At 44.5% G+C, this 10,767-nt stretch overlaps 1 protein-coding gene across 1 annotated transcript; it reads left to right on the top strand.

Annotated features, from left to right (window-relative positions):
* Positions 1–4,885: 4,885 nt before the first annotated feature.
* Positions 4,886–10,170, top strand: GPR119 (G protein-coupled receptor 119). Its single transcript, XM_042241921.2, has one exon. It carries the CDS (start codon positions 5,171–5,173, stop codon positions 6,176–6,178), a length of 1,008 nt encoding a protein of 335 aa, XP_042097855.1. The 5' UTR covers positions 4,886–5,170; the 3' UTR covers positions 6,179–10,170.
* The last annotated feature ends 597 nt before the right edge of the window (positions 10,171–10,767 follow it).

The following is a 10,767-nucleotide window of genomic DNA, read 5'->3' as shown; positions in this document are numbered from 1 at the left end:
ACATACTAGACACTTTTCTAGGTACTTTACACATATTAATTCATTTACTTCTCACAGTAACCCTATGAAGGAGATACTATTGTCCCCATTTTACTGATGAGGAAACTGAGGCACAGAGAAGTTAAGTCACTTGCCCTAGGTCACATAACTGATAAATGGGAGAACCAGGATAGTGTGGCTCCAAAGTCTGTATCTTTAGCCTCTATGCACAGGATAAATGAGGGTCAGGGGAGCAGATCAGGCATGAAAATATTGGGTTTTACTCAACATTTGGATTTTACTCAATGTGAGGTGAGAAGCCACCAAAGGATATTAGTCTGACTTACATTTTAGCAGGATCACCTTGGCCGCAGACTGGAGGTGGCCAAGGGTGGGGAAGTCAGGGGTGGGGAGGGTGTGTGGAAATGCCTAGGACAGAAGCAGGAAGACAAGTTGTGAAGCTTCACAATAATTCAGGCAAGAGAGGATGGTGGTTTGCCTCAGGGTGATAGCAAAGGAGGTGATATTCCACGCTGGCATCTTTTTACGCTAAAAAAAAAAGAACACATCTAACACCAACATAAAGTCATATCCTGTGTTTGTTAGTGTTCAGGTGCTGGTCTAGATGCTGGGGATACTACAGTGAACAAAACTACATGATTCCAGCTCACAGTGTTGCCAGACAGTTACATATGTGAATAAATATACAAAAGGATGAGTGTTGCAGTGAAGACATGAGTGAAATGCTATTGGAACTAGATAAGGCATCAATTCATTCTGACTGCTTGGGGTCAGAGGAAGCTGGGGTTGGAAAGCAGATTGTTGTGTACTACAGAAAGGCAGGTAATAGTTGAACTGGACCTTGAAGGTAGTCACCTTGTAGATGGAAGATAGGGAATGGGCAAGAGCATCTCAAGCAGAGGAACCAGCAGAAGAACTACCAAAGGCAAAAGATCTGCATTTTTACACAGTTTTCAGGTCATACCAATGTTCCTGATCTGTTTCACCCTTTGGTGCACAAGAGACTAGAAGACAAGGCTTCCCTAGTGGCTCAAACAGTGAAGAATCTGACTGTAATGCAGGAGACCCGGGTTAGATCCTTGAGTAGGGAATATTCCCTTGAGTAGGAAATGGGAACCCACTCCAGTATTCTTGCCTGGAGAATGCCATGGACAGAGGAGGCTGGCAGGCTACAGTCCATGGAGTCAAAAAGAGTTGGACACAATTAGCTGCTTTTGGAGAAGGCAATGGCACCATGCTCCAGTTCTCTTGCCTGGAAAATCCCATTGGCAGAGGAGCCTGGTGGGCTGCAGTCCATGGGGTCGCTAGGAGTTGGACACGACTGAGCGACTTCACTTTCACTTTTCAGTTTCATGCATTGGAGAGGGAAATGGCAACCCACTCCAGTGTTCTTGCCTGGAGAATCCCAGCGACGGGGGAGCCTGGTGGGCTGCCCTCTATGGGGTCACACAGAGTCAGACACGACTGAAGTGACTTAGCAGCAGCAGCTGCTTTATTTTTCCTCCATGTGCTGTGCTTAGTTGCTCAGTCTTGTCTGACTCTTTGCAACCCCATGGACTGGAGCCCACTAGGCTCCTCTGCCCATGGGGATTCTCCAGGAAAGACTACTGGAGTGGGCTGCCATGCCCTCCTCCAGGAGATATTCCCAATCCAGGGATCGAACTCAGGTCTCCCACATTGTGATCAAACCTGGGTGTCCCACATTTCAGGCAGATTCTTTACCATCTGAGCCACCAGGGAAGCCCTTTTCCTTCATTGTATTTATCAACATTGGATGGATATTCATGTCATTTTCCTTCTCCTCAATAAGAATGTAAACTCAACGAAAGCCTTTCCATGGACTTCCCTGGTGGTCCAGCGGTTACGAATTCTCCTGCTAATGCAGGAGTCATAGGTTCAATCCTTGCTCCAGGAAGATCCCACATGCAGCAGGGCAATTAAGGCCATGTGTCACAACTACTGAAGCCCACATGCCCTAGAGCCTATGTTCCACAACAAGAGAAGCCACTGCAATGAGAAGCCTGCACACCGCAATGAAGAGTAGCCCCTTGCTCATCCCAACTAGAGAAAGCCCTCATGGAGCAACAAAGACCCATTGCAGCCATAAATAAAAGTCTTTTAAAAAGCCTTTTCATATCCATCATAATCTCGTTTTCATCATCCCCACAACACTGAGATGTAGGTATTATCTTCCCCATGTCACACATGAGGAAGCCAAAGCTAAGTCAGAGAAGTGAAGTCATTTGTCCACACAAAAGCACAGGAATTTATGTAGGGGTAGCCCCCAAGTGTCCTGAATTCAGAGCCTGTGCTTTTGCCATTGGACAGTGGTTCCCACCCCTGGCTGCATATTAGAATCACTTGTGGATCTTTTAAAATTCCAGATGCAGAAGTCACATCTCAGACTAAGGACATAAGAATCCCTTGGTGTGTGACCCAAATGTCAGTACTTTGGGAATCAACAAGTGTTTCCACTGCACAGTTAAGGTTAAGAACCATTTCCCCGGAGCATTTCACTAGAGGAGCATAAGCATAAGCACCACCTGGGAGCTTGTTAGAAATGCAGATTCTTGGGAACGCCTCAGAACTAATGAATCTGAAACTCTGGCAGTGAGCCTCAAGAATCTGGGTGTTAATCAGCCCTCTGGGGGACTCTGATGCACTCTCGAATTTTAGCATGGCGTTGAAACGGCCATCTTGACTCCACACGTAGAGTCAAGGGGCTGGGGAGACAAAAGCATGCCATAGGTCCAGGTATAAAGTTAGACCAAGTGCTAAGCGACTGAAGCCAGCCTCCTAATGGATGTACCAAAGAATAAGAACTGTTCAGGTTAGCAACCAGAATACCACCCCACAGGCTTTCTGATCCTTGTAAGAGAGACATCTGCCAAAGGCCCTCTCAGACTGTCAAAACATCCTGGAGTATATTTGCTTCCAACTCTGCACCCTGCTCTCCACGCTTTCACTTAAAACACTAACCTTTCCCATTTGTGCTCTGACCCGAATTGAGTAAATAAGCTTCTAATCACTCTTCTCCCCACCCCTCTCTTCTTGGTATCCAAGATGAGAGTAGCATGCAAAAGGTTAGTTCTAATGTACCTGAGCAAATGGATATACAATCTAAAATAAGAATGAGCTACACAGCCACTCTCCCTGGCCCCATCTCACCTGCCTCAGCAACACTGCTGTCCTTTGGTCTAACTCTATCTCTGGAAAATGGAAAATTCCACAACCAAATATTAGAGCAGACACTTTCCAGAGTACAGCTCACCTCGCCTTCTCCTGTCCCAGAGATAACTCAAGTCAATAGGATCAAGAAAAACAAGGCTAATATGATCCTGCAATCCCACTTCTGGGCATATATCTGGAGAAAACTATAATTCAAAAAGATACATGGGGTGCAGCACTTTTACAATAGCCAAGACATGGAAACAACCTAAATGCCCATCAGCAGATGAATGGATAAAGAAGATGTGGCATATATAGACAATGGAATATTATTCAGCCATAAAAAGGAATGAAACTGTGCCATTTGCAGCAACATAGATGGGCCTAAAGATTATCATACCAAGTGAAGGAAGTCAGAGAGACACACAAACATCATATGATATCCCTTATATGTGGAATCTAAAATATGACACAAATGAACCTATCTACGAAACAGAAACAGACTCACAGACACAGAAAACATACTTGTGGTTGCTAATGGCGGCGGGGGGCGGGGCGGGAGGGATTGGGAGTTTGGGATTAGTAGATGGATAAACAACAAGGTCCTACTGTGTAGCACAGGGAACTATATTCAATATCCTATGATAAACCATAATGGAAAAGAACATGAAAAAGAATGTGTGTGTGTGTATATATATATATATATATATATATATATATACATATATACATATATATATATATCTGAATCAATTTGCTGTACAGTAGAAATTAACATGACATTGTAAATCAGCTATACTTCAATAAAATAAAATTCTTAAAAAAGAAAGGCAAGGTCACAGGATCAAGAAAGTACAAGGCAGGCACCTTCCTGGCAGTCTGGTGGTTAGGACTCTACACTTCCACTGAAGAGGGCACAGGTTCAATCCCTAGTCAGGTCCCACATGCCTAGTCAGGTCCCACATGCCTAGTCAGATCCCACATGCCTAGTCAGATCCCACGTGCCTAGTCAGGTCTCACATGCCTAGTCAGGTCCCACATGCCTAGTCAGATCCCACATGCTGCTTGGCACAGCCAAAAAGAAGAAAGTAAAAGGCTGGCAGCCACAACTCTTGACCAGAGACAGGGTCCAACATAAGGCAGAAATTTTCTCAATGAGTATACCCAACAGACAGCAGCTTTCAATAGGGAGCGGGCTCTCTTCTAAACTGAATGACAGCTAGTAACAATTCTCTTTTGCTTCTCTGGCCTTTCTGAATCCTCAACTAATCAAGCTTTGAGGGATGAGAAATAGGGGACCAGCACACCCTATTTGAAAGAATTATAATCTGAGGTGTTAGGAAATGAAAGATAAGAAACTGCCAACATGTGTATAACTCTCCTGAAAGTATGCTGGACCCTAAAATAGCTTGCCTGCCCCACTTTCCACTTCAATGGATTATGGTCATCTTGTGTGATTAAAAGCAGTCATAGTAACTGAGAATTCGTTATCCAGAAAATGCTTAATTCAGCTGAGATTAGTTGTCAAGCTAGTATTTGAGGCTTAGGAAGAAAACAAGTGGACATTTAAGATCACGTTATGGAGGAAAAAATGTGTGATTAGAGTCAATTATATCTTCTGCGAGATAGGAGACCTGATGAATGCCCTGGTCTCTCCAAACAAAGCCCTTGAAACATTAGTGAAGCGAGAGAGCCTGGCGAGACAACAGGAGGCAGGTACTTGGGAGTTGTCTAGTAACTTGGTTGTTGGAGGAGGGACTAGCTCAGGGCCGAGGGATACATCTGCACTGGGGTTGCTGCCTTCAGATCACTGGAGAGGCAAGAGGCTGAGGACTGAAAAACCAAAGGAGTGATTCTCCATGACCAGCAGGATCCCAAAGACGGCCAGCCACCAGCCTGGACTGCCAGCTCTGAACACACAGCTCTGTATCACCCAGCCCGTGAGAATTTGAGCTGGAGGGCCAGTATCCCCCGGTAAGTGGAAATCCTGCCACTTCAAGACATGGAATCATCTGTCTCATTTGGAGTGATCCTTGCTGTCCTGGCCTCCCTCATTATTGCTGCTAACGCCCTCGTGGCCATGGCGGTACTGTTGTTGATCCTCAAGAATGATAGCGTCAGTCTCTGTTTCACCTTGAATCTGGCTGTGGCTGATGCCTTGCTTGGCCTGGCCATCTCTGGCCTAGTCACAGACCAGCTCTCCAGCCCGGCTCGGCCCACAGAGAAGACACTGTGCAGCCTTCGGATGGCATTTGTCACTTCTTCTGCAGCCGCCTCTGTCCTCACGGTCATGCTGATTGCCTTTGACAGGTACCTTGCCATCAAGCAGCCCCTCCGCTATTTCCAAATCATGAATGGGTTCATGGTCTGGGCCTGCCTTGCTGGGCTGTGGTTGCTGTCTAACCTCATTGGCTTCCTTCCCCTCGGGATCCACGGATTCCAGCAGACCACCTACAAGGGGTCCTGCAGCTTCTTCGCTGTGTTTCACCCACGCTTCGTGCTGACCCTCTCCTGCGTCGGCTTCTTTCCAGCCCTACTGCTCTTTGTCTTTTTCTACTGTGACATACTCAAGATTGCCTCCACGCACAGCCAGCAGATCCGCAACACAGAGCATGCGGGAGCCATAGTCAGGGCTCACCGGCCCCCACGGACCCCCAATGACTTCAAAGCTGTGCGCACGGTGGCCATTCTCATTGGCAGCTTCACTCTGTCTTGGTCCCCGTTCCTTATCACGAGCATTGTGCAGGTGGCCTGCCAGGAGTGCCACCTCTACCTGGTGCTGGAACAGTACCTGTGGCTGCTTGGTGTGGGCAACTCCCTGCTCAACCCACTCATCTATGCCTATTGGCAGAAGGAGGTGCGGCAACAGTTCTCCCAGATGGCCCTGGCTATGAAGAAGGGACTCACCACATGCCTTCTTCGTCTCTCGCCCAGGGATGGCGGTCCAGAGGGGCGCAGGGAAAGTGTGCGTTACATCACCACCATGTCCCACTCAGAGCTTGAAGGCTAAGATGGTAAAGGCAGACCAGTTTCAAAGTGCCTCTCCCTCGCTTCGCAGAGCCCCAGCTAGATCAGATGGAGCTATAGGAGAAAAAGAACACTTGCTTCTGGCAACTGACCACCCCCTGTACCCTTGCACCCTCTCACCCTTTATAATCAGCTTCCCCATTTGCAAATCTCCATTCCTCCCTGCCCTTCTTTTGCAATGAGTCTGTTTCTCCTACACAGCTATACTTACTTAAAGCAACAAGTGTACTACTGGAAAGATGCTTAAACTCAAATCTTATTTTTGAATGCACTAAAACAGCATTGTCTAATAGAAATATATTGCAAGCCACCTATGTTATTTTAAATGTTCTTGTAGTCGTGTTAAAAAGGTAAAAATAGAAACAGACAAAATTAATGTTTCATTTACTTCAATATACCTAAAACTATTATTTCAACATGTAATCAATATAAAACATTATACTTTTTTTCATGCTAAATCTTTGAATTCTGCTGTGTATCTTACCTTTACAGAACATCTCAATTCAAACTAGCCATGTTCCAAATGCTGAAGAGCTACACATGGACAGTGGCTATCAGATTAGACAGCACAGTATTAGAAAAATGAGGTTCTGTTCTTTGTAACTGTTTACTATAGTGATTGCTTTGATAAAATGAGGAGTCCTGCTCTCCCTGATATAATCAGACATTTTATGTAGTGAGGTTGTATAAATGTAGGAACCTGAAATAGATACTAAAGCTGGTCTTTTCCCATGCTTCATGATGTTCAAAGGAGTGTTTCTTTGACAAATAGCCAGTCTTGTGATTATTTCTGCTGTTAACCTCCTCCCCACCCAGCCCACCACCTTCTTAACTCTATGGTGCCCCTTCCCCTCAGTTGGCCTCTTATGTCACTTGTAGCTTCTTGCTGATGACAATGCTGAACCACAGATTCCAAGACACTTAAAGGGAAGAAAGGGGCAGGTACCAAAACACGGCACTGCCAAGCTCTCCACACTGGGCCCACTTTGTTCCTCAAAGCTTGACCTTCTGCCATTTACTCCCAAATTTGCATTTCCCTAAGAAATTCAGTTGCATAAGAGGATGTCTCCAAAATGGCCCAGGAGACTAGCCTCATCCTGCTCTTGTGGGTACAGAAAATGACAGTTGGCAACTGGGAATTATGCTCAGGCTCCCTCTGGGCAACCCTGGCAGCAGAAACTATAAGAGCATAGTAGGGAAGAAATCTAGGAGCCATGTTCAGCCATCTTGAGTTTCCTATAACCCTTTATCCAACCTCCTAGTCTCTACAACACATTCCTCAGAAATTTGCCGCCTAAGGCCCTAAACTAGATTATTTCCCTAGAAAGCTGCCAAGTGGACAACAAAAATGGGAAAGGAAGAAACCAAAACAGTACAGATTGATTTGTCTGGGACTTGGTGCCAAACAACCTTGGAAGGTTAACCCCTCAATCTCTCTAAAAATGATGGCTTGGGGATACATCTGAGCCTAACGTGTAATGCCTAACTCTAAGAGGCCTCTGACGATTTTCATTCCAATCTTGAACTATGATGCTCAGAACCTGGATGGAATTGGTCTCTCAGAAGGATGCTTCGCACTTGGGTTTTCATTCCCCTTCAGTCTTAGATTAACCCCCAGCTTGCTCTCCTCAGTTGTTTTGAAGTTAACGGTCATCCCTTTTCATGTCCATGTTCTTGAAAGTTCCCTTCTCCCTTTCTTCTCTTACCTTCAGACCAAATGGCACATTTTTCTCTGATCTCTTCTAATACACATCAAGCCTCCTCTGGTAGATCATTTTGCAAGTTGTTCTGCTTGCTACTCTGACCTAGAGGAGGGCCGTGCTTGCCTTTGCCATAGTAACCTTTATGTTCCTACAACTGAAGAACTTTCTGGCTCTCGAGTGGATGATGGAGTCCAATATGCCTTGAAAGGCTGAGCACCCAGCAAGTACCAGTTATGCCAGCTTGGACTGGGTTATGAGTTACTGGGAATGAGGTAAAACACAAAGAGTAACTGGGTTTGAGGACAAAATTGAAAACAGGCTCAAATCAATGGTCTCCTTATTAGTGGTTCAAAGCTTAATTTTCTGGCCTTGCTGCAAAGGCCTGATCTTGCCAAGGTAACACAAGCAAAGTGGAATGGAATTTAGTTACAGGAGAAAGGCAGGAGCTGAGCAGAGGCCAGCTGATTGTTGTGCTATGAGGTTCAGCCTAAAAAATTCCTGCTATTCCTGGGAGTCAGTGTGTCCAATGGGAAAACTGCAGGTTTTGAAATCCAGATGACCAGTATTCAAATTATGATTCAGTCGTTTAAGTTCTCAAAGCCACAGCTTTCTCATTTGTAACATTGGGGGTAATTATACCTACCTTCTTTGGTTATTAGTGAGGATTAACTCAGACACTGTATGTGAAAATGCCTAGTAAACCATAGCACATTGTTAGTGCTCAGAAAATATCCTCTTCCTCTTCCTTAAAAATCCTGAGGAATAAAATATCCCGCTGATCGATTCAAGGGAATCAGTCACATTTGCAGGCATTGTGACCTCTAGGACAAGGACTATCAGGCCCCAAACCATGAATTCCTCAATACCTGAATAAAGGTTTTGAAAAATGAGTGATGAGAGGTGACTCAGGCTGGAAAAGACAAACATAAATCTAATACCTTAGCAGGATCAAGACAGAGGAGATATAAACAGGGTACTATTACCATATACTTGGGTTTAAGAGTAACCGCAATCAAGAACCCTGTGTTTGATAAGCCACCAAGAGCAGAGATACAGAAAGCTCTGTACTAGTCTAATGGCTTTCTTTGATGCAGGTTCCTGTACAGATAAGGGAATGCACTGGCGTGGAAATATTTAGATTTCATTCACGCATCCAATGTTGTCTCCCGATGCACTTGCAGAGAAGCCAGATCCTGTTCAGCAATTTGATCAAAATAGCCAAAAGATATTAATACCTTGAAGGACAGAATGTAGACCAATTGGGCTCATCAATCATTTCCATGAACAGCTTACTATGAATCTGTTTAAAAAAATACTGTGACATGGCTAAGTTTTATACTAATTCCTTGGGTAGCTAATGTTATGCATAGCACCCCTCTGTTTCAGACAACAACCCTCAAGAACAGAACACACAGCCCTCTGGACACGGGCATTTTGAGTCATCTCACAAATGTTAGAGGCAGGTTTCCATGATCCATCACCACTCCCCTGCTTGTCCACATGACCAAACAGCCATCTCTGAGAGCTGGCTAGCTAGACTTGGCCTTGGGATACTGTCGCCCTGTATGATGAAGTGTTTGCAGGTTCACATGGGAAATGAACTTGTGACTTTGATTTCACCTGCACTTGCTCAGTCACCGGCCAAAGTGAACAGAGACCAGTGAAAACAACAGGCTCGAGAGATACTTCGAGGATGCACAGAACGAGAAGAAAGATGATGCTGACAGCTGGGCAACAAGAACAGCAACCGGCCCCACACCTTAGCTGCCATCAGCCACTCATTTTGTGATTCCTTCAGTACCTTCTATGTCATCCTTCAAACTGCTGACTGGTCTGAAATCCTTCTCCTTTTAATTAATAAATCTTCATTTGTTATTTCTTGTAATCATATAAACTCAATGATGGTACCTTTAAGTGTCAACTGCCATTTATTCATTCATCTGTCTACACACCCCATGAATGTTTATTGAGAGCTAGGTGCTAAAACTACCCCAGATTTCCTGGATTTCTTTTAGAGATATATTCATGCATACATGATGGTCATTACTCTTTTCTGATTATAATTTTTATTCATTTTAGAAGTTTTTAAAAATATAGAAAATTATAAAGGTACCTATAATTATACCATCCAGAGATACTCACTGTTACTTTCCTTTATCTGTTTTCTTCACTTAATATTATATTGTGCTATTTTCCTATGTCATTAAGCTTTCTTCAAAAACATGAGTTGTAAAGGTTGCATGTTTTTCAACATGAGTATATAATATTTTAACCATTTTTCTATAGTTGTACATTTGTTATTTCCGATTTCTCACTGTTATAATACCACTTCAAACACCCTTGTGTGTAAATCTTTGTCAGGCTTCCCAGGCGGCCCAGTGGTAAAGAATCCACCTGCCAATGCAGGAGACATAGGAGATGTGGGTTCAGTCACTAGATTGGGAAGATCCCCTGGAGGAGATAATGGCTACCCATTCCAGTATTCTTCCCAGGATAATCCCATGGATGGAGGAACCTGTTGGGCTACAGTCCCTGTGGTTACAAAGAGTTGGACATGACTGAATGACTGAGCATGCATACAGCCATAAATCTTTGACATGTCTGTTTAATCCCTCAGGATAAAATTCTCTGAAGTAGTATTACTAGGTCAAGGAGCATTAAACACTTATAAGAATTTTGATTCACACTTTTGCTGGCATTTCTTGGAGGGTAATGTTTCCCTGGGGGCTTACCAGGTGCCTCAGTGGTAAAGAATCCGCCTGCCAATGCAGGAGACGTGTGTTCAATCCCTGGGTCAAGATCCCCTGGAAAAGGAAACGGCAACCCACTCTAGCATTCTTGGCTGGGAAATCACATAAACAGAGGAGCC

This window comes from Ovis aries, chromosome X (genome assembly GCF_016772045.2).
Source record: "Ovis aries strain OAR_USU_Benz2616 breed Rambouillet chromosome X, ARS-UI_Ramb_v3.0, whole genome shotgun sequence".
Lineage (NCBI taxonomy): Eukaryota > Metazoa > Chordata > Mammalia > Artiodactyla > Bovidae > Ovis > Ovis aries.
Note: the sequence above shows the minus strand (reverse complement) of the source record. Positions and strands in the feature narration are given on the sequence as shown.